Source organism: Melanotaenia boesemani, chromosome 8 (assembly GCF_017639745.1).
Source record: "Melanotaenia boesemani isolate fMelBoe1 chromosome 8, fMelBoe1.pri, whole genome shotgun sequence".
Classification (NCBI taxonomy): domain Eukaryota; kingdom Metazoa; phylum Chordata; class Actinopteri; order Atheriniformes; family Melanotaeniidae; genus Melanotaenia; species Melanotaenia boesemani.
The window spans coordinates 7,106,518-7,130,692 of record NC_055689.1 but is presented as its reverse complement, the minus strand read 5'-3'; the positions used below and the strand labels follow the sequence as shown (position 1 = coordinate 7,130,692).

Here is a 24,175-nt window from a genome sequence, read left to right as displayed (position 1 = left end):
CCATGCTGTAAAAATACCATTTAGTTTTTGGCTGCTATGGAAATAAAGGGAGAAAAACTAATGTGGGGTCAACATCATCCCCTACCTTCAACCTTACTTAGAACCTGTAGAGCATCTTTTAAATAAAAGATCTATAAGGTTGGGGTCAGTAAAACTTCAAACAGCAACTTTTGGAGGAAATTCTGGTCTCCTCAAAATAGATCCAGGCCAAAAAGTATCCATGGACTTCCAGGTTCAACGGATGAGAAAGAAAGTTATCAGAGGCGGGCTCCACCTTAACATGAAACATGATCTGTAGAAAAGATTTTTTAATTTATTTTTAGAAAGATTTTGTCCTACGTAAGACATAAAATGAAACGGGTGAACAATTTCAGTTCTTTACAACCTGTTTAATGTCAAATCATCAGTAACACTGAGTTTTGAGTAAATTTTCATCATTAGCAGTTCTGTTCAATAAAATCCAGATAATCTAGAACTATTTTTGATGATTGAAAATCATATTCATTATCATTGACATTGATTATAACGGCATATGTAGAAGGGTGTATTTTGAGGAATAAAGGCTTGTGTTTTTCACATTCAGGGATTGTTTGTTTGTTTGTTTGTTTGTTTGTTTGTTTGTTTGTTTGTTTGTTTGTTTGTTTGTTTGTTTGTTTGTTTGTTTGTTTGTTTGTTTGTCTTTTGGCTGCTGATAATTTTGGAGCACCTGAGAACTGCTAAGGTTCTTCTCAGTTGTCTAGACATTTACCAACTAAATGATTTGTAGTACAGTGATTTCTTCCATGAAAGAAGAGCAGAGAGGAACACTGGGGTCTGTTCTTACCATCAGTGGGAAAAATCCAGATGGCTCTGATGCTACAGCTCAACTCATTGATGTAATTAGAAAAGATTTGCTTATGAAAGATAGTTCTAGACAGAAAATTCATGCAAACACACCCCAAGGATTTTTTTAAGGCACATGTAATCACCCAAACTATTTCTTCTGACAACTTCCCAGATTGTTGTGTGTATTGTTGTGATAAACCATCTGGAGGTGTCAGGCTAACAAACATGTAGCTGAAAGCTCAGATTTGAGTTAACCCTGCATATCATACATAGATGCTGGAAATACCTACAATACTACAAATAAATACTAATTATGACCATTATAATAGTGAAAATACCAAAAAACACCGACAGCATTGACAAATGCTTTGTGCTAAAGTGCTTAGTCAGTTGAAAGAAGCCAGACCTCAGCTCGGAGAGGGAGCACCAGTAGGATGCTGAAGCAAAGAGGGGTTAGAGTTTAAGAACTGGAAAGCTGTGGGGGGAAAAGTAGCTCTTTTCCCTTTGTGTCCTGCAACCTGGACATTGTGGTCTGTGCCCCGATGGGAGCCACTTAAACACAACATGTGTGAGAGGTCCTGTCAGATCTGGCGAGCAGTGTGGGTGCTTTGTTGCTCACACAAGACAGGCAGAGCTCCACAGGTTGTCTAATGGTTTCAGTGTGGTGCAGTGTAGCTGTGTCTGGTTCTGCAGAGTGATGGACTGAAACCAGCAGATGCGTAATGGTGAGCAATGAAAGAATTATAAAAAGTCATGAGAATGTTTTTAGTCACCCCAAAAAATCTGTTTCCTCATTAGGTACAGTCTCTGATTACATTTCCTGAGGATCGCTTCAATATTACAGGAAAACCTGAGAGAGCCCTCAAAAATTGTGCCCAGGTACCTGTACTCATCCACAACATCCACAGGCTTCTCTGAAATGGTGGTGGTAATAGCCTCTGCCTGCTGGAGAAAGTCACTAATGACCTCTTTTGTCTTCTTAGAGTTCAACTGATGATAAAATAAAGAAAGGATGGACATCAGATGAGGGAATTTTGGCCTTCAGGGAAGAAGTTACACTTAAAAAGACTCAACACTAAGAGTGGATTTTAACTACATTCCTTTTGTTAACAGTTGTTTACGTTAAGTCTGTCAGTATCTGTGCTGCAGTTTGGTTGCTGGTTCGTGAAAAAGTGACTTGCTCCATTTAAATAACGAAGATGTTTTTTAGGTTGGGATGAATAAATTAATGAATCTTTATCGTCATCACACAAGAAGTACAATTAAACTCTGTAAAATGTTCTCTCTGTAAGAAATAAAGTTATATTTAAAGAATAAATCCAATAAGGAACAAGTTTAATTTCTTTTGAGTGGGGAGAATTGTTGTTATCCCTGTTCTTAGCAGCTATTAGTTTGGTTCCTCCTCAACAAATGTGTTGGAACTGAGAGCACCGCTCTCTACTGCAGTTTAGACATTAGCTACTCGCAAGTGCTTCAGCCACTTGGAAAATGAAAATATTACCTTCATTTTTCCTCTCAAAGACCTCCTCCGTTTGGTTTACGTACCTTAATGAAATCAGTCGGCAGTATAACTAACTTCACTGAAGTATTTTAACTGACTGTGATGGGAGTATCTGGTAATGTCGCCACAGTGACAGCCTTAAAGCATTTTGGGAGCAGCTCTGAATGAAATCTCACCATTTGGTAACTTGGGCATGGTTGAAACTAAGTCATGCTGCGTGATGGAGGTTGGATTGGCAGGGGAGGGCTTTGGAAATTCATGGACTAATAACTTGATAGTTTGTGACTTCTACCCACTAAAGGACTCACCAAAACTGATCTTTTCCCTCCTCTACTTAGTTCCAGTCACGTCCATGTTCACAGTTGTCCTCTTCCCATCAGCTCAGCCTGTTCTTTTTCATTTCTTTCTCCATATATTAGATGAGTGGCCACGTCTCCCCAACGAGTCTTGTCATAGTGACCTAGAGCCCAGAGTCCATGGTATAAACTGATGCTCCTAACATCCCGGCCTTCCCTGCCTCAGAGTGTATTTTGACCTTTAATTTTGGCCTGTCTCTTTTTTTCACTTGGATGAATCGAACTGAAATGTCATTTTTATTTATTTCCATGTGATTTTCCAGATGGAAGTTTAAGGCTATTTTTAGGATGTTGCTATTGCTCATTTGATTTGCCATCATAAAGAGCAGTTCTGTTGTGTTTGGCTTTGGGTGCTTTTTTTGGTTTTAAGCCAAATGTAAAGATGGAATCCAAAAACTTAATGATTTGTTCAATTTGCAGGACAAGGATGGTAGTCAAAGGAACTAAAAACATTTATTAAACTTAGGACCATCCACCCACTAAACTCAATAATCCAATATATTCATATGCCCTATTTGTTCTGTACATTACTTTTTCATTTACAGACCACAAAAGGTAAAGTTATTTGTGTGTAATTAGATTTATTCTTAACTTTCATAGATAATACCATCAAATAAAGTAAAGAGGGAAAATTAAATGACTAAATTTAGTTTAATGACTCAGATTTCACTATTTTAACAGTCTTAACTAGTCAGGAAAATTTAGCTAATTATTAGAAGTCAGAGGGAACAGGAGGAAGAAGAGGAAGACAACGACGACGAAGACAACTGAGGAGATGGCGAGAGTTGTGTAAGTGTGTCGTGCATGTTGGGTGGTTGCAAACAACTTTATGGTGGTGCATCACCGCCACCAACCAGTGTCCAAAACTGACCTCAGAACTCCGAACTCAGCACTGCCCACAAGTGACTTTATAACCATGGCAACACACAAGACACATGGAACTATGAAGGGCGGTGACCTTTTACAACGCTTGAAACGGACACTTCATAGCACTAGACGAAGAAGTTGTTTTATTGCTTTTTAGCAATATTTTTTTTTAATAGACTCTGCTTTTGTAATCAAGGTGCTCTCAACTTAATCATGGCCTTGTTTGACATTTACGTCCTAATGTGTCTTTTGTATGTGGGCGCGATGGTCTTTTGGCATCCCGCTCAAAACACTGCGAGTCAGTAGTGGAGGAGGCCTACCTGTGCTCACCTACACCTGGGAGGAACTTCTTAACCTACGGACATTTGTCACTTATAAACCTGATTTGGACATTGAACTACATGACATCAAACGTAGGAACAGGAAACGAGGCTGCAGAGGGGGAATTAAAGTTAAAAATTGGCGGCGGGGTTACAAGCCCGTGCTTCCCTCAGTTATTATGAGAAATGTTCGCTCACTTTGTAACAAAGTGGATGAACTGTCGGTGTGTGTCCGCTATGAACGTCTATACCGGCAAACCAGTCTTATGTGCTTCACGGAAACCTGGCTGACTGAGAAGACACCGGAGTCCCACGTGAAGCTAGATGGATTTACACTTCACAAGATGGACAGAGAGACCATCTGCTGAGATGGTGGGAGGAGGCGTGTGAGACTCTAAAAGGGTGCTTCGAATGCACGGATTGGTGTGTGTTTTTAGAGGATGATCGTAATGATGGGGATGACATTGTTGACAAAGTGACATGTTATATTAACTACTGTGTGGATCTGGTACTTCCTTGTAAGCCCTGGGTGACCAAGGAGGTCAAAGCTGCAATTAATAAGAAAAAGTTAGCTTTCTTCAGTGGTGATAAAGACACAATCAAGAAAGCACAAAAGAAGCTCAAAACAGTAATCAGACAGAGTAAAAAGAAATATAAGGATAAATTGGAAAGCTCTGTGATAGATTGTAGCACCAAAAGTCTCTGGGACAGTATGAAAACTATGACTGGGTATGGAGCTGGTAAGTCCACTCCAGATGGGATGAGGTTGAATGTGAATGAGATGAACCAGTATTTTGCTTGATTTGATCATACTGATTTCACACATGAACATGCCCAAATAATATCATCACTTGCTGTATAAAATGTGGAAATCTCCTCTCCAGAAATTAGTTTTAGTGTTAGTGATGTCCAACAGCAGCTAAGGCACCTGAAGCCTAATAAGGCAGCAGGCCCGGATGGTGTCCACCCTCGTGCCCTGAAAGTCTTTGCAGAGCAACTTGGGTCTGTTCTTCATTTTATTTTTTCGCTGTCTATGTCTACAGCCAAAATACCAGCAATATGGAAAACTTCTTGTCTTGTACCCATCCCTAAGAAAGCGAATGTGAACTGTACTTTGTCTAATCTCAGGCCTATAGCATTGACATCACACATTATGAAGTGCTTTGAGAAGGTTGTTCTTGGCCACCTGAGAGGACAGGTAGCACCTTTTCAAGATCCATTACAGTTTGCATACAGGAAGGGCAGGCGTGTGGATGATGCTCTACTGTACTTGCTTCACACTGTTTATCAGCACCTTGAGAAAACTGGTAGCTCTATTCGAATCATGTTCTTTGATTTTTCTAGTGCTTTTAATACAATACAACCACATATTTTAGCTAATAAGTTATTGAATTTTAATTTGAATAATAAGACTGTTGCCTGGGTTTTAGACTAGAGCTCCACAGGGCATGGTTTTACCTCCGTTTTTATTCACTTTCTATACAGCCGATTATAGACACAGTCATGCATCCTGTCAGATGCAGAAATTCTCTGATGATACTGCCTTGTTAGGCCTGATTTCTCAGGATGATAATCTGGTTTACAGGGAAGAAATTGACTCTTTTGTTGGTTGGTGTGAGGCCAATTTCTTACAGCTAAATGTTAACAAAACACAGGAGTTAATTATTGATTTTAGGAGAAAAAGGGGAACAGTCTCTCCAGTGGTCATCAAAGGCCAGGCTATTGAAATAGTTGAAAGTTATAAGTATCTTGGAGTTCATCTGGACCATAAATTGAACTGGAGGAAGAACAGTGAAGCTGTCTTCAAAAAGGCCCAGTCCAGACTGTTCTTTCTGAGAAAGCTTCATTCTTTTGATGTGAGCAGGAGGCTCTTGTCTGTCTTTTATCAGGGGATCGTGGCCAGTGTCTTGTTTTATGCTGTACTTTGTTGGGGTGGGAGCATCACCTCGGAAGACAAAAATCGGATGAACAAACTGATTAAAAAGGCCAGCTCAGTGGTGGGGCTGAGCTTGGACTCTGTGGACATTGTTGTGGACAAGAGGATGAGGTCCAAACTAAGAACTGTTCTGTCTTTCACAGACCATCCTCTCCACAGTGTTGTAAGTGAAATTAAGAGCTCTTTTAGTGGCCTATTGGTGATGCCACGGTGCTCAACTGAACGTTTAAGGAAGTCTTTTGTTCCTGTTGCTGTGCGCTTTTTGTGATTTTCTTTTTATCTGTATGTTTTAATGGTTGTGTTCTGTGTTGCAATGATGTCGTAATGGTGTGTAGCAGAGTCTATTAATGTAGTGTTGGGATTAATAAAGTTATCTTATCTTATCTTATCTTATGGGGCATGAGTCACCGTAGTTTCCAGAGGAGAATGTAGAGGCTTGAACTTGATGGTCGCTATCCTGTAGGTTTTTTGTTGTCCGGCTCCAACATACCCGATTCAAATCAAACAGATCAAACTGGTTCTTGTCAACTTCTTCACAATGACCCATTAATTTCAGTCAGGTGTGTTGGAGCAGGGAAACAATAAAAACCTGCTAAGTAGCGGTAGCTTTTGTTCAGGGGCTAATTTTCTAAGCTGGTGTCAATAAGGGGCATTTATGGAAAACGGGATGTTTGCCATCACATTTGTGCTGAAAACTGAGCTAATCGTGCATTTACAATAAGGTAGCTGTGTTACAGTGACCAGGCAACATTATCAGTCATTACATCAAAGCGAGCATATTATTATTTTCTTGATGTTTTTTCAGTGAAAATGGCAGGACTGTCATGATCCATGGGCATTTGGTCTATTTTTGGTTTGGGAATTTTGGATTTCTATTTCTTTGTATACCTGGTTATCAATTTATATTTGTCTGTTTCGTTGTTGCTTCAGTTTAACCTACTTAATTTTCTCTGTATTTATCAGGGGTCTTAGAGTGCCTTTTTAGTCTTAAGTGCTGAGAATTTGTGGAGTTTAGTCCTACTTTTAAACCTAAGAATAAAAGCTATTTATCAACTTTCTCAAGTCTAAGAATCACTCCTACTCCTAATATTTAAAAGACCACCAGAGGTGTCATAAGTGGTTAGGGGTTTCCTGTCGAGCAGGGCTACTCAGCTCGGTCCCACAAGGGCAACAATCCAGCGGGTTTTCAATGTCTTTCTGCTCCAACACACCTGACTCAAATTAATGAGTCGTTGCACAAAACTTCATAGGCTGTAGGATTCATTTAACTTGAGTGAGGTGAGTTAGAGCAGAAGGCTTGCAACGTATTTAGTTGGTTTGCATTTTCCTCCCATGCGTTTCTTTTATCACGGCTGGTAAACTAATTCTACAAGTAGGAAATTCTCCTCCTCTTTTCACTTCGGTTTTCTTTGTGATTCCATGTTGGTTTCAGCTCTGTGGACAGTGACTGTGGTAGAACTAAAGTAGGTAAATTACTGCACGCCAGTTTCAAGTTAGTCTCCTAGTTAATGACTTGGAAAAGAAAGGAAAGGCAAATTTATTTATATCACATTTAAGCTACTATGAATTAATTAATTATTTAATTAATTAATGAAACTTTATTGTCATTGCAACAGGTGCAACAACATACTAGGCAGTTCAAAGGGCTTTACATGAAACATACATCAAGTAAAAGCAGCAAATGCAACACAGACATGAAGTACAATCAGAAAATTCTGCATTGGAAATGTACAATTTAGTTGTTTTTTTTTTTATTAACCATTTATTTTTTTTTAATGTATATATTTTGTATAATTTTGTTGATTATTGTCAAAATATACACTCCCACTGTCCGTTTAACAATTCATTGAGATGTCCTTCTAAAGCCGCATTCGGACAGAGAAGTTCTAAGAACGGTCCACCTCAAATTTTGTTCTATGAACTGTCCTTCTCCAGAGGAACTGCTTCATTTTGCATTTGCACATGAGTCAGAGACCGATGTGACGTAACCGTCTACGACAGTGACGTGTGATTTTAGCGCCACACAACAACAAAATAAAACCCAGAGAGAAGAAAACAACACCACCCAGAAGCTAATATTCTTGTCATCTGTAGCTGCAACAGATGTTTTTAAAAATGACGAGGCCACAAGAAGCAGAAATCCAGCAAGGGGCGTAGCTTCCAAACACCTACATCATGTGGGTTCCTATGGAGCCCTGAAAAGACCCTGCCTAAAATGGTTATAGGAACCGAGGGTCTTAATCCATAGTTCCTATATGTCCGAATGCACAAAAAAACTGCCTTTTTTCTGAAAAAGTTAAATGAATTTCAAAAGGTTCCTACAGGGGGAAAGCAGCTTAAGATATTTCCATATTCTTAGATAAATAGTTCCATTCAGCAATTGGTCAGTTCAGTGGAGTTGGAAGGGATGTCATCTAAAATTCCCTTTACGGCTCCTAGTAATGTTGTAACCCTACACTTCGTATCCTACACTTCGCTAAAAGTGTGAGTGAGACACTTGATAAGTCATTTTTAAGTGCAGCTTTTAGCGAGGAATTTTTATTTTCTTAGGCGTAGGAGTAAGAAATTGATAAATATGGCCCCTGGTTTACTGTTGGCTAATTACACCACCTGCTCCTCATCTTGTCATTAGTTGCCCAAATGCATATATACCATTTGGTTTGTATTGTTCAGATTCCCAGTTTTTTCTTCTTCCTGACTCTGTTTGGTGTTTCTAGCTCATCCACGTGGTGATATGACAGCGCCCTTCGTTTCATCAAATATAATTTCTCATGTCAACTTGCTTCCTGCCTTATCCCTGCATTTAAGTCCATACCATCATTCTGACAATGGAGCCAGTGGATCTAACCCTCTGGTTGTCATTCAATAGACCAGGAAAAAAAACTTGTAAATTAATAAACTGATATTAAATGGAAGAATAAATCTAATCTGGCAACACCGCCCCCTTGAAGACCAACATCACGGAAACCACCTTTAAAAAAATGCTACTTAAGTTTCTGACCTTAAAACTCTGGTTTTTCAGTTGTTTTGATGGCACACTGTCATTTATGTACATTCCTGGAGGTGTAGTTGCCCTGCTTCATCTGAAGGCTGAGAAACTGCACTTTTGATTGTTATTTTTCCAAACCAGGACACCATTATGAATGCCCACCATGGCTGATTCAGCAAAGAAACCCAAGAGCACATTATCAGAAGAAGAAAGAAAGAGAGAATGTGACATAAGATGAGTCATCATCGGACTGACTTTTGCTAGAGAGAGCTCAGAGAAGAGACAGGATGTAAAACGGCTGCTTTCTGCCAAACGTTGAGTAGTGCTACTTTAAATAGGGAAAAAAGATGAGAAGTAAAGGAGAAACATTCAGATTTTTTGAAGATTTCTTTGCCAGATGAAATGATCTGGAGTCTCATCATCACTGTGAGGCCAACATAAGGTTTGAAGGTTTTAACCCAACATAAAAGGCTTCAATCAGGATTTTTTTTTATTACCTTTGTTATAGGCTGCTGGTGGCGGTTTCACATGTTAAGAGTCTGAAACGGACAAGCTTCTTGCTGCAGATTTATTTGAGCTATAACGTTTAGCATTGTATTTAATTTTTGTTCTGCTGTTCAGCTTCTCGTGATAATATTTCTGCCTGTGGTCTCAATGATTAATTGTCCTACTGGACTGCACACATGGCCAATATATCTGAGAGTTAGACCCCTCATGTGTGTAATTTTGAGAGGAAAATGAAAAGCATGCTTTTCTCCACATATCTGCATATCCAGCAGAGCCAATTTTTCTTCCACGACAAAGACTGAGCATCAGCGAGGTTGACTCCCATCCCCTCACCATGGATACCAGGCCGACAGTGACCTAGCAAAGCTGAATACTAATCATTCCAGTGGGAAGAGAAAAGAAAAAGGGCTTTTTCTTTACGCACCATAGCTGAATGAAACACCCACCACGTTGTCATGGAACACAACAAGTGTGCCTCTCGGCCTCCCTGGGGTTGCAGGGCCTTATCTGGGTGTTACAGACCAAGTATGTCGGCTGAGTAGGTGGAGATGGATCAGTTGGTAAATGAAAATTTCATTTATTTACATCACCGCATGTTGCAGTGCAAGGCTTAGACGTCAGCTTTGTGCTTCCTCTCAGAGGGATGGCAGTTTAACAAGACAATTCAATGGCAAATTAAAATTCTCTGTTCGGTATCATTGGAACTTTATAATCAATTTCCCCACTGTATTCTTGTTTTACTTGTTGTTTTAGTTTTGCTATTGCACTTGATTAAAATGGTTTCGAGCTTGAGTTATGTTGCCATATTGACCGAATGCCTTGAGGCGAGACGATCCTCCAGACGCAGGTGGCAATAAATTTATTTTGACGCGGCTCCTGCTGACATTCAATATAGAAAACATCACCTTTACTGAAACTGAGGAAGGAGGATAAAGATCCTTTCCAACAGATTAAGAACGCTATCGTTGGACCACATATTGATGCTTTGGGGGGAAAAGAGAGCTTCACATTTATCATTAAAGTCCTGGTGTCTTAAAGGTCATTTTTTGTAACCTGTTTGTTCTGTCTAAAAACTCCTACACCTGCAGTCAGGTAAGAACAAAATGTAGTATTTATGATAATTGTTGAACCTGAAATGTTGCACACTTATAAAGTGTTCTGATTTCATGACTTTGTCCTCAAAACATCAGTTACTTAAAGCAAGACTACATTACTTTCCAACCTTAAAACTCTGTTCTTCTGGATTGTTTCAATGACACACTGATGGTCTATGAAGCAAAACTCGGCTATAAAGTGACACACCTTCCTGGAAGAAAAAGTTATAAAGTGTGGCTTCTCAGCATTGGGATGCTGCAGGGCATCAAAACAAGGTCAGAAAGGTAGCACTACTTTAAGTTTGATTAGAACAGACTTTCTATTAATAATTGCATATAATAAGAGAAATATAATTTACAAATACACAACGACTAGTCAACCTCATCATATCAGAACAAGTTTGCTTCCTTTCTTACGTTCTTCCATAAGCTTTTGGTCCTTGAGTTGCTTTCTCTCATAAACCTCATTCATTCAGTCTTCTGGGAGCTTTGAGCTCCAGCATGATTACTTGCTTGCTGGACACTAAAATGATGATCATTCAGTTCCTCCTCGCGACTGTTTCCCTCCCTTCTTGATCTGAAAAGTCGGTGTGGTTTTTCTTCAATAGGAACTCTGTTCTTCGTGGGAGGAAAGTGAAGAATATCTTGCTCTCTGCTCTCAGCAGAGATTTTTCTGACTGGACAAATATACATAGAGTTGCTTCCTTTGGGAATTTTCCACAAGAGGGCAACTCTCCCCTTGTGCTAGATCATCTTTAAGATTTTCCAAGGAGTTAGAGAGCAGAGCTGTAAATAATTCATGTGACCTGGACAGAGTGCGAATTATCCTCCTACTTCCTGTTTCTACATCCAGCTGGACTCCCTTATGGAAAACTCAACCATAGGCCATTGTGGGATTGAGGGCCATGTATGGTTGGGCATCCTTATCTCGCTTTCTTTCAGGATTGTACCAACAGGTTTCCTCTTTCTCAGCCATTGGTATACAACTAACACCTGATGGGTAGACAGACATATTGGTGTGAGATTCTGGAGCCAGTGGTGATCCCACTTCTCCAGAATCTGAAACCTAACTCCATCCTCCAGGACGACCATGCTCTCCCCCACAGAGCCAGGATCATCAAGAATACCTCCAGAGTTTGGGATTGGAGATGATGAAATGACCTACTGAGTCCAGACCTTATGGGATCAGTTTGGGTTTGCTGGACGTGTTCTTCCACATGACTGAGGTCTCCGACAGTTTAAAATGAAAAAAGTATATAAATGACCAATATGTGTTGTTGTTTTCCCTGACTACTGTGGTAGAGTGCAAAAAGCTCAGAACAAGAGTGAATACCAGCAGGAGGACATAGCAGTGGATTCTGGTACCTTTTATTGGAGGCACTCCACATACGTATGTTGTTCATTCTACAGAAAACATGATTCTTACAAGTTTTTAACGTAAATAAATCACTGTCCAATGGGAAGTGACTTCTCAGAAGCCCCTCCCAGCAGAGAGGTTTGCATCAGGAAGCGTGAAAAAGAGAGTGGGGAAGCATGACTACAAAGATGGCAGCGAGCGCAGAACTCTGATCAGCGAGAATAAAACACAGGAAACAGATAACAAAATATATATTGTCAAACAAAGAAAAGACAAAGACAAGGTTATGGTTAGTTTTACTTTTAAAACAACATTTTTACTTTTTTCACTCCCATAGATCAGGCTTCCCAACCATGTATAACACACCAGTTGGTTTATTAAAGAGGAGAAATAATTAACCAAACACTAATTTTGTGCCGAGTTTAGTTACACAGATTATTGTATTCATGTTGGATTGATGTTTTGTTTTTTTGGATCAGTACTAGTTGATCTTTGATCTGATGTACTGGTGTGTTTTAATTTAGTTCTTCCTTCTTGTTTCCCTCTGTCTCTACTTTCTCAACTCCTTTGCCACCTCATGCCCCCCCCTGCTGTGTACCCTCATTTTTGTATTCCTTCATAATATTCTCCCCCTGCTGCTCCTCTCTGCCCCCTTTGTCATAACCACACACCTCCCCCACTTCCTCTGCGTCCTCCCACACAGTCTCAGGCCATGAGGATTGTGCGAACGGTGGGCCAGGCCTTTGACGTTTGTCACCAGATGACCTTGCAGCTGAAAAGTGAAGACCAGGAGGATGAAGAGGGGAGGGCGGAGGAGCAAGAGGCAGCTTCAGGTGAAACTGTAAATCTATTAAATGACTTCCCTCCTGTCATTCCCCTTCCTTGCATCACTCCTCAGGCTTTCATCTCTTACTTTCTGGCTCTCACACACACAAACTGATTTCCCCACAGAAACAGCGACAGAGCACATTTCTCTGAGAAAAGATGTCATCATCCTCCACAGTTTTTTCTTCTTTGCATGAAGCTGTAAATTTGTTTTGGTGAGACAAGCGAACCAATGATCAAAGACCGCTGTCGCGTGGGCTCTCCGCTCGGCTGTCGCTGCCTCGAGATGTGGTGCAAACTTTGAAATCAAAACAGTATGAAAAAACCTCCAACGCATCTCGTCCCTCTGCAGCAAAGAAGAGGTTGGCGTTGTCAGAGGAGACGGACCTTGAAGCCACCACAGAGGAGAGCATCGAGTGTGTCTCTTCATCAGACCTGGAGAAGAACAAAAAGGACGAGGCTCTGGGAACAGATGGGAAGGTAGAACACATCCAGCATACAAAACCTTGCGTCACTAGGAGCCAATATTAACATTTGAGAATTTTTTAAATGTATGTTGATATTCAAACTACAAAAACAGCCAGTTTAGTTCAGTCTCTTGTCATTACAGCAATAAGAAGCTACATTTCTATCAGCTTTACATTCAATTTTGAATTTCAGACCTGCAACACATTCTTAAAAATGCTAGAAACATTCACATTTAGACCTGGTAGTAGAATATAAAGTAAATGAATGAATAAAAAAAATCATTTTAAACAGGTGATGTGATTTGCCATCCAGCAGTATCCTTAAACAGTTGATTCTTTGAGGAGCAAAGACGGACAGAAGATTTCCACCTACCCACCTCATGAACAATTTCCTATTTATCTACCTAAAGTCGTATTTACAAACTTTTTATAAAGATTGTGGCGTTCATGAAAATCTTTTTATTTCAAAATCTTTAATCTACGAGCACTCAACCCTGGTACACACTAAAGGATTGTTTAAATCTCAAGAGATTATTTTATTTTTAATTTTTCTGTTCTAGACCTCACACATGATGATAAAAAATCAGGCATTTAACAGTGTTGATCATACTGTGTGCTCCGATAATCTCAGCACAGAAGAACACACACATAACAATGCTGTCCTGCAACTGATCTACAATCTAATCCTCCGAGCCAGAAATCTCGCGTGGATAAACGTGATCTAACAAAAACAAAGAAGAAGAAACGTGGTGGCAACTGGAAAACACAACACCCAGCATGAAAGAGGAAATACAAGACGAGGGAATGATGGTGGTCTTGGGACTATTGTTAACAAAAAAAGTCCAGAACTAAAAAAAGACTGGAGACGGCGTGAACACGGACTTTATATCCTTTCTTGCTCCCTTGTCAGCTCGCTCTCTCATTGGCTACGTCCATGTCATAATCCACATAGTCACACTTCAGGAGTCGTCTGCTTTCCTCACACACGTGAAGTGGTCATAAATATTGAACATGTTCAATACTTCCTATTGTCGACCACGACCAGTTTCAGAGCCGATTAACGGGACAAATTCATTCTTAACACACCTCAGACCACAGGATGATCTTATAGATAAATCTTATGAGATTTAAGATAATCAGGGGTTTGCCATCCTTGGTCGGGAGGGGGCAAAATCAGGACCAAAACAGCTCAATAATCTTTGTGTGCCCAGCTTCAGGACTACTTTAGTGTTTGTGTTGTCTCCTGCTGTTCAGTTCTTTAAAACACACTAATAGGATAACAACAATGTTTTTGTGAGAGTTTTAAATTAAAATTAGATAAGTTACAAAACATTTTGTTTTAAAATAAATAGCAAGATGTTGCAGATTGTGTCCTAATGTTGTTTCCCTCAGGGGAAAAAAATAAAATATCTTTCAATCATTTCAAGTCACAGTTAAGACCAGATTTAATCCTGTTGCTGGTGAACCACAAGAATATCACTCCATAAATGTCCAAGTCACCGGTGACTCCCAGATCCCCCTGCTGAATGATATCTTTTATAGTTAAAATTTACTACAAGAATATTTTTTATTATTACTTTTATTAGATTACGGAGGTTATGCCCAGGCCCCTGTTTGACTGCTTAAAATCCTTCTTTTTTTTTTTTTGCCTAAATGGGTTGGTATGGATAAGACTTAGTGTGGACCTGTTATTTTAATGGACTACTTTTACTGGACCTTTGCTAATGTAAAAGGAAGTCTTGCTTTTCTGAAAGTATCTGCTACTGGAGCTCAGTATGACTTCAAAGATAAATTACATTTCCAACTGGTCTGAAACAAGTTTTTACTGAATCTACATGTATGATTGTAGTCTGGAATGATATGCATCATTCAGAGAATCCTAACTTTCCAGTGGTGTAAAACATCTGTACTTGGAAGGTAGACTGAGTGAAAGGTAGCTCACAAGACGTCTAGTACCAACAGGTTAAAAACACCACTGACCAACCTTCTGACTCACCTAGAGGGTTTATTTCATCTGATGCACCACTCGCTCCATCGCCTTAAAAAGATGTTGAGTGTGTTTGACAAGGAGGTAATTTGCTTTACAAACTGTAGAAGGTTCAGTATGTAAAGTGAGAAGAACATTTATTCCACAATGTCCACTACACCACAAGGATGTGGGTCTTGACGCATTCATGGGACCAGACTGCAAGTTCCAGTCCAAGTTCAGGAGTAATTAATTGCCCATTTGTTTATAAAGCTGCTTTTATATTTTAATATCTAATTATCTAGAACTACGTGTGTGTCAAGGTGAGTGGAGGTAGAACAAAATGCAAGGTGAAGACACAGGCAGCAGCAGATGTGGGAATCAATGGTTTAATTATGATAACAAAAGCCACTGCACAAGCAGGAGAACCAGAAAGTAACACAAGGCTGGAAAAACTAAACTAAGAAGCAGACTAATACAAGAGATGACACTGGGGGTGACAACAACAAGGATCTGCCAATGAACAGAAGAAACAAAGGTGTACATGTGCAGAGGACAATTAACCAAATGAGCAGCAGGTGTAGCAACCAATGAATCGGGACTGCAGTAACAGGAACAGACACAACATACAAGGTGGTGGACTCTACAAAATAAAACAGGAAGCACAAAAGACATTAGACAAGACCAGAAACCAAAACAAAAGTCTAGAAGAACTCAATAAAAACCCACAGACCATGACAGGGTTGTTTTAAAAAATGAGGGCATTCAGGTTTCAGTGCACATCTTTAATATTATTCATTTTCATTCATTCTGTTTGCACTCAGTTTATTTTTCCTCATCTCTGTCCCACCTCTGTCTGTCTCTGTCTGCACACGGCCGGTCAAGCTTGACCTTTTTATGGGTATTTTCAGGCACTTAGCTGTAAATTACGATCAGCTGGTTCATCCTTTTAACATACGGGGGTGATTGGTGAATACCAGTGATGTGCGGTCAGGAGAGGCAGTCACAATAAAAATGCATTTTCAGTATGACTCTATACAATCGACAAATTTGAGGATGTCCCGATCAAATACAGAGCAGAAATCCCGGGTGAGAATTTCACAGTCTATAAACATGTTCATGAATCTCACGAAGAGTTTACATAAAAAAATTAAGCACAACTTAAGAACAAATTGAAGAAGATTTTGGTAAATGAGGCTCAATGTTGCTTGAAGAAAAACTGGAAGGGATTAGAATATTTCTCTCTCCATTATAACATTAAACTATTAAAGAAAAGGAGACAGTGTTGCATCAAGAGCTGTCGTATGTAAAGAGCTAATTTAGCTGCATCTGTAAGGGATTACTGCAGGAAATGTGCTGCACCACAAAGTTACATTCACAAATGCTGTGTTTGGTGTGTTTGGTGTCTAATCAGTATATAGCCCTGTTTCCTCCAAAGGGTCCGGCTTGGTACAAGACAGGACAGGACAGTAAACGTTTGTTTTGCAGGCAAAAACTGTGAAAGGTGCCAGAATATCAGGCACCTTTTGGGGGGCCAATCAATTTGGAGCTTGATGCAATCCATTGATTAGTTGAAAGATCATTGTTTACTGTGTAACTCATCAATAAGAACAAAGCAGGGAAAAACAAAAATTGTGTTTGCAGCTTGAAGCATCCTGTCATAGCCTGTCTTTTACAATAAACAGTAACATGCAAGAAGAAAGAACACAAACTGTTTTGTTGTGCTTTGTTTCTGTGTTGTGTTCTTCTTTGTTATAATTCAAGGCAGGCGTCGCGTCGCTATGACATTTTGCTGTTACGTAGCTGATGCAACTATCAGTATCCAGCATATACCCTGCCTACCAGGTAAGGATACATGGTGACTGTGGAAACGCAACAGAGATCAGAGTCTTTTTTGTTTTAGAAGAAGAAGAATAAATGGACCACAGATGAAAAGGACAACTTTGATAAGTCCAAGAGACAAACTCTAAGCTGGTATAGATAGTGTAGAAAATAAAGAAAATTTAATTTCACAGCAACATATGCTGCCGTAAAGGTGACATCTTTTCCAGCTCGGTCCATGGATTCTTCAACAAGACACAGCAAAACACCCCTCTGCACAAATTACAAAGATATGGTTGCAGAAGAAGAGGGTACAGGTTCTAGACTGGCCTTCCTGCAGTCCTGACCTGTAACCCAGCAGAATTTTAAAACAACGAATTAAATGACAGAATTGAACTTGCATACATTTAGACATGATTGTCGGAAGAATGGGACAAAAAAAAACCTGAAACAATACAAAGTGGTAAAAGCTTGATGTGATGTGTCACAGGCCTGAAATGTCAAAATGAAGATTTGTGAACAAATAAATGAAGTCAACAAGATAAAGCATGAATTGTCCTGACTTCATGCTGCATTCCCAGACAACAGTGAAACAAAATTCAGTGGAAGACAACATTGCTCAGCCCTGGATGGTGCTTCTAACAGCTGTCATAATGAAGTCTCGCTGGTTTTAACTCAGTCTGAGAGACCAAGCATTTGTTTTTCTGGTATTTGAGTAAAATTGTCATTTACAGATGGGAAGAATGTAAATAAACATGTTCTACTAAAGTGTTCTCGTGGATGTTGCATTGTTGGTAATATATGTAATTTTGCAGCTTCACACATGATTATGAGCAAAATGAGGATATTACAATGATAGATAGGAAACAATGAACAATACTAAAGCACAAACTTTCTTTTAGAGAAAACTTTGCCTCTACCGCCTCTATATTCTTTCAGAGCAGGACAAACTGGAGGCAGTTTAGGAGATTTGATTTTGCAATAATTTATTGAAATGAAAAGATTCTAAAGAATTCCCTCTTTAATGCCAGACAGGATCATGTTGTAAACAGTTCTAAAGGAATGTTGGTTGAGCAGCCAAGTCTTTAAAAGCTTGTTTTTAAGGAAACGCTCCATAAAGTCTCTTCAATATTGATGGGCTCATGTAGTTTATTGATGAAACTGCTAGAAAACTGCCCTCTGATATTTGTCTGCTCATCAAGTCTCAAATACTCCGAGGGCTTTAGTGTTCTGGAGGGAAATGTGGCGTAGCTTTAGCGAGGAGATCATTTGTGTGAATGAATGCTCATGTCAACAAACAATGGTTGTCTTACAACAAAGGAAAAGAAAATCTGCCAATTTGAAGGTTAAATTAAGATTAATAAGACAAGTCATAACTGTGTTTCCCACAGAATGAGGGGTGAAAATTTTATGTCATTTTTGGGGGACAAAAACAATAAAATTTTAGAATAATTTAGGAGAGATGAAAAAAAAATGTTCCCCCTCTCCATCCTCCTGCTCCTTTCCAACTTGCCTTTCCCAAAAGATGCATAATTGATTCAATACATGTTTTACATCGATGATTGTAACGCATTTTGGGGCTGCGTTAGAACATAGGTCCCCAACCCTGGTCCTCAAGGCCCACTATCCTGCAGGGCTTAGACGTCTTTTATGTTAGTCTTTTAGCATTTACCATTACCAAAGTAACCATTACACAAGGATCTGGATCACTAACAACCAACACAAGGGTGGGTCAAGAACAATAAAAGGTATACATTTTAGGAATTAATGAAGTAATGAACTGATTTGATGTAAAAAGTAAATTATGTAAAATTGTAAGAGCAAAGTCAATGATAATATTTCAAAAACTACTGTTTACTTAGGACGATCCTGTATTTTATGTTTTTAATCACTGCTGCACAACCTTTTTTCTCAGGCTAATTCATAACAAGAGTTATAAGGAAGGTGGAGGGGGCAGGGGGCAGGGGGCACGATTCCAGGGGTGATTTGTGATGTCATTATGAAAACTTTGTCTCAAATGTTTTTTTGTTTTTGTAAAATAAGTTATCTTCTTTTTAGTAATGTTGTATCAAATGGTCTGTAAATTGTAGTTACTGTGCATACCCCCCTTACCCCACCCTCCACATAGCTAGTCCATTTAATGCCTGTTTGCTGCCATCCACACATTTAAGAGTTAAAGAAGTTAGAACACTTTAAAGTACGGTGATTGTCACGTCTATGCATGTTGCATCAGATGTATGTCTCCCAAATCAACGCTAATGCTGCCCCCCTCCCCCCAACATTGACCTGGAGTCCGGGAATATTCTCATTTTTAATTTATGGATTGAAGATTTATAATCATCGCTTTGGTGTCCCAAACTCAAAATTAAAGGCCAGTTTCTTCCTTCTGCAGAAACAGCACCAAATACAAATTCATTCTTCATTTACTTTGAGTTTCCAATCTGATATGCTCTTTATAAGTTAAACTTGACAAGTTTGATAAGGTTGATGATCCTCTCTCTGACTCCTTACAAGCTTACCGCATTTCTCTTGAACCAGGAATCTTCAGGCAAAGTGGATTTAAAACATAAACACATCATACAAATATTTTCATCGCAAAACTCCACATGGAACATCAAGAGGTGATGATATCCAAGTGGCAATCTGAGGATTTCTACATCAGGCTGAGATGAAACAGCCATCAGCACACAGTCTCTTTGCATTTCTCTCCACGAGGAGATCAGACCAGCACACACACACACACACACACACACACACACACACACACATACACACACACACACACATACACACACACAGCCTCCCATATATTTTTCTTTCCACCACTACTCTAACATTTAGGGTTGTTAGTTGCACTACCCTATAATTTAATCATTGTGATATGTTTTCTTTTGTTAGCTATTCAGAAGGGAATGTGCAGGATATTTTGGAGAAGTTCAACTACAAAGATCAGTAATGACAGAGCAATCAAATTCAAAACTGTGTACAAATAAATCTCCACAAACAAGATTTCAGAGTAAGCCGAGTACATTGAACCCTCACTGAGTGAACCAGCTATATCTGGTATGAAGCTTGCATCACCGATTACTGAGTGAAACATTTTATTCTCAATAGCAAAAAAATCTGATAACTTAATCAAGAGTGTCAGGATCCCAAATTATGGACCTAATGTGGAGTTAAGTCATGTACTTGACTGAAATGTGAAGCACGGACAGTAAAAGGGGTTGAAATGAACTTAGTCCACCTTTTACTTGAATAGAAATTTGAGAGGGTCAGTAGCAGCCAGGTGCTGCTGATGAAAAGTACTTTATTAACTGAGCTCATATATTAAAGTGGACTTTTTTTTTTTTATTTGCTTGTCTGCATCATTCAGATGCAGTGGTGGGACTCACGGAATTAAAATCTGGTAATCTAACTAATTACTCTTTCCATCATTACAATGCTGTTGCCGTTACTGAGGATAAAACATTACTGACAGCGCATTAATATTCTACGATAAGATTAGTTTTGGTTTGGGGTGAATATAATTTTCACATTCGTTCGGACTATATTGTGCTGCTGCTACAATGGAGAGGAGGCGGAGTAATTGGCTGAAACTGGAGAATACACTCAATTTTTGAGTTGTTGCATTGTGACCAGGTGCAAGCCAACTGGGTCTGAACCTAGAGACGGGATTTATGGCTCTTTGAATGGAGCCGGATCTTGAGGAGCCATTCCTTTTAAAGAGCCATTCAAAAGACTGGCTTGTTCTTAAAATACCTGACAAAATTTCACAATATATAAGAATAACAAACAATCAAAATATGTACCTATAACATATAAACATTGAAGGTGGCCCCCAATCATCCCAGATTTAGACATCCCAGCAAACACTATACTAGTTTCAAACACTATAATGCTCAGAGAAACAGCAAACAACCTATGAGCCGCATCTCGAGCTGTTCAGGCCTCAGTCAGTGCTGCTTCATAAAGCCTCAAACTTGACAATGTCAATATTTTCCAATCTAAAAAAAGAAACAGAGACACTAAGGATTTTGTCATGATTTCAACGTGTCACTTTTTACTGCAGGTGTGCGACGAGCCCCCTTTGCTGCTGAGTTCACCCATCCTCGGGGCCTCGTCGGGTCAGTCAGCAGCAGAGGTGTCCTGCTCTGCAGAGCATCAGCTCCAGCTCCTTCAGAAACAACTGCAGCAGCAGGAACAGCAAGCTCTGGCGGTTTCAGCACAGGTACTCTGTTGGTTTTGCTTTCTCTCCTCCTGTGTTGGTGTTTCTAGAGATGCACACTGCAGTCTTTAATTATAATTAAGTACTGCACAAATTAAACACCCTGAAGACACCACAAGAATAAGTCCACAAAGAATACTTGGCACAACTTATACACATAACTGATTACTATTATATATAATTGTAATAATGTTATAAATGACATCTGTGTGCAGGTTCATGTGCTCCAGGAGCAGCTGTCGGTGGAGATGTGTGCACGGACTGAAGCCCAGGCCAGAGTACAGAGGCTGCTGCAGCAGAACACTGACCTGCTGCAGCATATTTCACTCTTAGTTAAGCAGATCCAGGAGCTTGAGCTCAAATCTGCTGGCCACTTAAGATCCAGTGAGTGAAAATCAGCTTTTCTTCTTTACTTACTGCTCAGCTTCCATTCTGATTCAGCTTATGTTTTCAGTCCTCTTCAGTGTTTGTTTTCTTCTAACATCAGAGCTCATTTTCTCACTTTCTTGCCCTTTCTTCCTGTTATAGCTCATTTTCCTGATCTACTTCTGGCATGCAATTAATTATCCCATGACAGCCTTGTCAGAGTATGCAGTACTCCGCTTTCGGCCAGAGATATGCTGCAATATACTAATGACTTTTTAAATCCTGTCAGTACAGAAATCTTCCAACTCTGGTTTCTCATCTGTTTAAACACTCTGTATCTGTTTGGATGTGATAACTAAAATTCCTTCTGTACTTTATTTTATCCTGTATGTCCATCTTTCACTCGTTCTTTTTATCTCGTCTTTATCTTCAGTGGGATCCCAGGACAGTCTGCTGGAGATAACTTTCCGTGCCAAGCCCCTCAGCATTCCCTGTACACCCCTCACCCCTTCTTCATCCACAGCCCCACTCGCATCTCAGTCCCAGCTCCAGATTAGTGATGGTACATGGCTATCTGCTCTGCCAGGGCCCTGCTCTCCAGGTACCGCCAACGCCATTCCTCTGGGCATGAGCGGCAGCGGAGTTCGACTCGAGTGCTTTCGCTTCTCGGCCCCTGGGTCTGACAACCAGGGGCCAGGCCAGGACACCGGAGAGACTCCCAGTGATGAAAGCTCACTGCTGGGGGAGCAGGTCCTGGGAGCCTTGGAGTTACTTCGCTTTAGGGAATCGGGGATCGGATCAGAGTACGAATCAAACACAGACGAGAGCGACGATCGAGACAGCTGGGGGCACGGGGAAGGAGTGGGGGCGGATGGTGCTGCACGACTCTTTAATGTGCTGAATGCAGAGAGCCTCGCAGACTGCTTAGGAGATGAGATGGCTGTTTAGTGGTCTCCATGCACAAGGCAACTTTAAACTCATGCACCATCCAGGAGATATTTAGAATCTGAAGGACTTCACAACGCAGAACTTAAATATTATGAAAAAAGATTTCAACATCTGCAGGTGTAACCGATCATGTAATCGTGACACTCACTCATGATTGTTCTTGCAAACATTTTAAAGAGGCCAAGCTATGCTTTTCAGAGTTTCCCTGTCCTTCAGTGTGTGTCATAGTGTCTTGTGCATGGTAAAAGGTTTGCAAAGTCCACACCTAAGCAGGAGCAAGTTTTCTCCCACAGAAAACCTGCTCCCGAACTGCCACAAACATTCATCACTTTATTCATTACCTAACATGTTGGTATGACAGCTGCTTAGCTACTAGTTGGGCTGCAACTCAAAAAACAGCAGTTGCCTACATTGGTTTGTTTCAATTTAATAATGTTGAACAGAAAATACACACAAGTACGGAAGCCAAAAGCAGCCATGCCTGCAGTTTTTTATTTTATCTCAAGATCACAAAGCTTGTCTTTACTTGATAACTAGACACCTGCCTTTTGTTTTTCTCAACATATTGGGTATAAAGAGATAACAAGCGTCGTCTCAAAATCACATGATGAACAAGGTGGGCTTGAAAATGAGCAGTTAGCAGCTAAACCTGGCATTTTCATCATGGAATACGGTCATGCCATCAGGGAAAAAATCATGGACTGCCTTTGACAGGCTTGTACAGTAAGCACCAAGCAAGATGGCTGCATCACTTCATCTGGCTCTCTTCATACCCTGATGCTCTCTTCAATCTGGAACAGGGTCAATATGGACTCATCAGACCACATGTCACTTCTTCCAGTGCTCCAGAGTCCAATCTTTATGCTCCCTAGCAAATTCACGCCCTTTTTTCTGATTATTATTACTGATGAATAGTTCTGTTAAGGCTATACATCTGTTTAGTCCCAATCCCTTGAGTTCCCTTTACATTGTGTGTGGGGAAATGTTCTTACTTTAACTATGAAACATAATCATGAGTTCCACTGGTGTTTATTTAATAATTTGATGTCACCAAACATTTAAGTCATCACCGATCACCATCATTCAATATTTTTATTTCATTCACATTTTGTACTGAAAGACGACGGTTCCCCACAATCTTTCCAGTTTTCTATAATGTGTTGGACAGTTATTGACCCAGTTTTAGTAGTTTCAGCATCTCCTTGTATTTTTTTTTTTTTTTTTTTTTTTTTGCTTGTTGCCCATAATTTGATGCTTCTTCAGCAGATGTTTTCTACAACCATAGGATGTGTCTTTCCACATTTGTTTAAGAAATAAAAAAAACGAATTATTTAACTAGAGTTAAATAACTTGTTGCAGCTTAAATATCATCCTCCATGAAGTGATTATCTAATGGGAGGCTTTTTCCTATTTGCCCATTTAAATCCAGGTGGTGACTTTATTTATTTATTTATTTTATTTTTATTTTTATTTTTTTAAATGCATCTTGACAGTGGCTTTCCTGAGCATCAACAAAGCAAGACATCTTTGTTTATCATAGCTTTTAGAAAATAATTAAGCCATTATCTTGAGATAACATAGCTGATTCAATATCTTATGCTAATAATTTTCAAAAAAAACCTTTTCATGCGTGGCCACTCTCAGCTTCCACACACCAGGCTAGTTTCCTTTTCCTGCTTTCTGCTAGCTCTAAAATGTAATTATTTTCCCCAAGAACAAACACAACATCTTTCATTCACTGAATAATAGTGAAATAAAGTGGATTACTTGTGTTTTTGATGTGAGAAAAATCTATATTCAGGGCC

At 39.7% G+C, this 24,175-nt stretch overlaps 1 protein-coding gene across 1 annotated transcript in view; it reads left to right on the top strand.

Annotated features, from left to right (window-relative positions):
- The window catches only part of LOC121643899 (carboxyl-terminal PDZ ligand of neuronal nitric oxide synthase protein-like), a 36,363-nt gene extending 12,683 nt beyond the window's left edge, over positions 1-23,680 (top strand). Inside the window, exons 6-10 of the mRNA XM_041991498.1 lie at positions 12,456-12,585; positions 12,930-13,057; positions 20,901-21,059; positions 21,272-21,440; positions 21,856-23,680. Of these exons, the coding sequence (XP_041847432.1) occupies positions 12,456-12,585; positions 12,930-13,057; positions 20,901-21,059; positions 21,272-21,440; positions 21,856-22,370 (1,101 nt within the window). The 3' untranslated portion in view covers positions 22,371-23,680. The remainder of the gene's footprint in view (positions 1-12,455; positions 12,586-12,929; positions 13,058-20,900; positions 21,060-21,271; positions 21,441-21,855) is intronic.
- Positions 23,681-24,175: the final 495 nt, after the last annotated feature.